This window comes from Athene noctua, chromosome 2 (assembly GCF_965140245.1).
Source record: "Athene noctua chromosome 2, bAthNoc1.hap1.1, whole genome shotgun sequence".
NCBI lineage: Eukaryota > Metazoa > Chordata > Aves > Strigiformes > Strigidae > Athene > Athene noctua.
In genome coordinates, this window is record NC_134038.1 from 6,553,017 (window position 1) to 6,557,280 (window position 4,264).

The 4,264-nt window shown below is 45.1% G+C and overlaps 1 protein-coding gene across 1 annotated transcript; it reads left to right on the top strand.

The window, feature by feature from the left end:
* Positions 1 to 2,480: 2,480 nt before the first annotated feature.
* On the top strand, positions 2,481 to 3,281 carry LOC141958280 (uncharacterized). The gene has a single exon (XM_074901127.1). The coding sequence runs from the start codon at positions 2,481 to 2,483 to the stop codon at positions 3,279 to 3,281; it is 801 nt and encodes a 266-aa protein (XP_074757228.1).
* Positions 3,282 to 4,264: the final 983 nt, after the last annotated feature.

A 4,264-nucleotide genomic window follows, 5' to 3' on the forward strand; every position in this document is an offset into this window, starting at 1 on the left:
TGCATCAGCCACCCAGTTGCCTCCTGCATCCAAATTTCAGCACCTCTCTGAAGTCCTCAGGGTGATAAGGGTCCATCAGAGTCTGGACTGTCCTTTCAACACCTTTGTAAATGGTGTAGTTGAATTAAGAAAAGAAAGCCTGTTTAGCTTCATCAGTCTGGATTAAACCTGGAAGTCACAACATATATTTTGGCCCACTGACTTCTGAATGGAAAAAACTGATTGGAAAAACATGAAGACACGATGAACGGGAGACTGGTTTTCAGAGTTGCTTTACAAAGCAGATTTTTGCTGTAAGGGCTGACTTCTGAATACCTTGCATAGTCTGACTCAAGAATATCGAGGCTGACAATATTCTTATTGGAGTTTGTCTGAACTGAGAATGAGAATATCCTGCTGAGTCTCTAGGGAGATCACGTGTTGATAATACGGGCTCCCGTTATTTTACATTTTGGATCATGGACGTTATGTGGAAAGCACAAGGGGACAATTTGACAGAGGGACATTAATCATACTCTGACATTCCTGATGTGACAGCGATCAGCATCAGGAAGAAGGATGTCCTGCAAGATGAAGCAGAAGAGCATCTGCCACCTTGGTAAAGGAAGACCCAGGGTCAAACACCAGGTGTGAAAAATTTCAGCAAGCATCCAACATCACAAAAACCTCTCTCTGGCCATGGCTTTGGCTCTGCATGACATGCTGTCTGAAAGACTTAGGTTTTGATTTGAAGAGATAAGCATTTTTAAGCAGAAGGCAGCACACATGGCAATTCAGTTTATTTCACAGGACAGACGTATTTGACAATGTGTTCTTAGAAACACATTTTTACCCTTAGTAATGTGGGGGATGGCTTTTGTCCAAGTCTGAAATGACTCTCATTGAAATAATTTCTTCATCACTTTCTTGATGAGAGCTGAGTTTAACTTTAAGACTTATTTTTATAGTTAATTGTGAGGTCTGTCATTTCTGGTAAGCAATTTTACCTTACAGATTAAAATCTCTCTTTTTCTGATGTACATATATTTCAATGTTATTGTACCCATTCTTACTTATCAACAACTATTAGACTATCTCGAGTTCTGCTGAATCCTTTTCATGTAGAATGTCCACCCTTTCTTGACGAAGCTAGCACAGACTTCAGATGCCATTGACATTAATGGTGACCCTAAAGAACAAGACTTTCAGTGTCCCCAGGATCTGCTCACACTATTGTGTACTCAGCTGTGATAGCCCCAGCTCAATAGCTTGTGCAGTCCCTGTCAGGAAGCCCATCAGGCCTCTCTCCAGACACCAGCATCCCAGGAGTTTATAATGCCAAAGCAGCCTCACAGGCTCCCTGCAAACTCAACAGAATCCTGGGCTGAGGAGATCAGAACTGAGTAGGTTGGGAGAGTAAAGCTGATGTATCCCTTTTTCAGAAGACCTGACCTGGTAGACTTGCTTAGACCATACATCTAGCACATTGTCTTCTACCTTTAGTAGACTGTGGGATGCTGTGGTGACCTCTCTCCTTGAAAATAATTTGAAATAGTTGCCCTAAGCATTTTTCAGCTGAAAGACTAAGAATTAGAGGATGAAATAAAAGAGCTGGTCTCTCTCAGCCTGAGGCTTCAAACTCACAATTTTCTCCTTCCAGGAAAATGCCCTGCTCTCTACATTACACTCTGTGCTGAGTGGCTTGGGATAAACCTGGCATTTTTAGTCTCTCCCACAAAAGCTATGCCAGTGAGGAATAAAAATTTGCTTTTAAATATGCCAGAGCAAGTGGAGCACAAGTTATACTATATCTTTGTAGTGTGAGGGTTCATATGCTCAGCAGGAGGGAGAAGGACTTCCAGATTTCAAAACTGATTCTGTATGGTGTTTGCTGAATGTTAAAGGCAGAAACTGACTTGAGAGCAGGACCTGTTCATGGTTCCCAGCTGCCAAGCCACCAGCTATGAGTCTGTCTTCTTGTCCTGTTTACCTTGTGCTTTATCTTGTCCTGTTTACCATGTGTTTTACCTACCCAGCATTGCTGCTTCCATTACAATCCCTTGGGACTGACCAATGTGAATTCCTCAGAGAATGGCACCCTAGGTGCTCTCAGAAGGAGAGTGCTACACACAAATGTTTGAACCAATCTTCTGAAAATGACAGGCACAGCACTGCTGTTTCACTTTCAACACCGACAGATATTTGCCACCAGCAAACTGCCTGCAACCACGAGAGGCAACATCATAGCCTGGGAGCTGGGCTTTGTGTACACTGCTGAGCTGGAAGGGAAACACCTGATCAGGTGAGAACACCAAGTGTTTACTCAGTGGGATGTATCTGAGCAACCCAAATGCTCTGCATGTGTGTTGGTAACATGCTCGGCAGAGAGGAAAGCTGACGGAGGGCCTTGATCCACCAAAAAACTCAGAGATTGCTTGTGGACTGTGCAACAAATCATCAGTGACCATCTTAGTTCAACCAGACACAGTTCTGGTGGGACAATGTATGCAGCCACCTCTTTTGGATGTGCCTCTTCAGGTCCCAATCCACCCTGGAGGTACCTTACAGAGCATGATCCGAAGTATGAAGGGAAGAAGAAACTCAAGATCTCGGGCAGAGAGCTGTCATCGGTTCCCACACAGGTCTTCAGCTTGGACCAGCTGCAGGTCCTGGAGATGAGCCCAGAACGAGAGAGCTGCCTGGGGTACCGCATGGAGCTGCTGCCCCAAGAGATCAGCTGCCTGAGGAACCTAACCTGCCTCTATGTGGACTCCAACAACTTGAAGAAAGTCCCTTCTGAAATTGGCACTTTGAGTCAATTGGAGAGGCTCACTCTGAGCAACAACAGCCTGAGCTCGCTGCCCCCAGAGATCGGGGCACTTCAAAGGCTGCGCAGCCTCCACCTGGCCAACAACAGCCTCACCGAGCTGCCTGCACCCCTCTGCCAGCTGAGGAGCCTCACCTTTCTTGATGTGAGTGACAACAGAATAGGCACAATCCCCTCCAGCATTCGGCATCTGGAGAAACTAGAAACGTTGCTATTGCTCTTCAACTCACTGAAGAGCCTGCCTGAGGATGTCTGTCTTTTAAGGAATCTGCACACACTTTGGTTGGGAAACAACCTTCTACGGTCCCTTCCAACAACCTTCGGGGAGCTGGTGAACCTGGACTGGGGATACAACTACTGTTCATGCAATTTTGAGGGTAATCCACTGGAAAGTCCTCCCCCTGACGTCTGCAGCAGAGGCCCTGAAGAGATCAGACGCTATTTCTTGTCATTTCATAGGACTCAGAGAGACTAGGCAACTGGCGTCAATCCTCTTGAGGTGACTGAGATGGATTTATTCTCCACAAATCCACTGCATGAGCAAAATGTGTTTCAGGTGAAAAAGTCTGGTGAAATCACTCTTTGGAGCTCAAAAGCTTCCTTTCTGACGTAAGGTGATTTCTCTGGCAGTCTGGTTTTTGATGCTAGTATTGAACAGTGGTGTACACCTTTCAAAAATTCATTCAGGGACATCTATAAGATTTTTTGTTATTTATAGTCGTGTAGACCTGTCTCAGGAAGAGTTGCAGGCAAAAATCCTGTCTGAGAAAATGAGCAACAGCTAGTTTGAGCGGATAGAGTCAGGTAAACAACTGGTGGTATGTAAATAGCAATAATCTGTACTGTTTGCACACTGGGTTGTGCTTTAGTCTGGACTTGAAGTAAGTGCAGGCTGAGATTTCTGGAAGTGTTTAAGGCCTTGTGGACTTGTGGATTTGGCTTTGCTTCAGGTAGCCCAGAATCTCATTACTTTACGTGGTATTTTACATCCAATGCACAGGTTGAATCAGCTCAGGCTTCTGTCTGGCTTTATCCAGGTCCCACAAGGTATAATGCAAGTGATGTCTCCATTGCTTTGGCAGGACATAGCCTATTTCTCACCCTGTTTCTCCTGAAGAGCAGTTTCAGTGCAGGGCTGTCACACTTTCTGGAGGCAGCATGAACCTGGGGTTGATCTGCCAGTCTGTCCAGAGCAGCCCTCAGTGATACTGCTCCATGGAGCCTGGTGATGCGCAGGGGTAGTCCAGATATAGAGCATGCAGCACTAGCAAAAAAAGTTTCCACTTCTACCAAGGCTGGGAAAGTGTTCAAAGATATTAAAATATGAGTATGCAAACTTCCTGCAAGGGAACATTTCCGAGAACCCCTGTCTATAATCATAAAAGGCTTCATCAGTGTTACATTATGGAAATTTGCTGAGACTCCTTTCTGTTTCATTTTGCTCTCTCTTCTCCATAG

Coding starts and splice junctions, on each gene's coding strand:
- LOC141958280 (XM_074901127.1), top strand. CDS start 2,481: ATGTATGCAGCCACCTCTTTTGGATGTGCCTCTTCAGGTCCCAATCCA.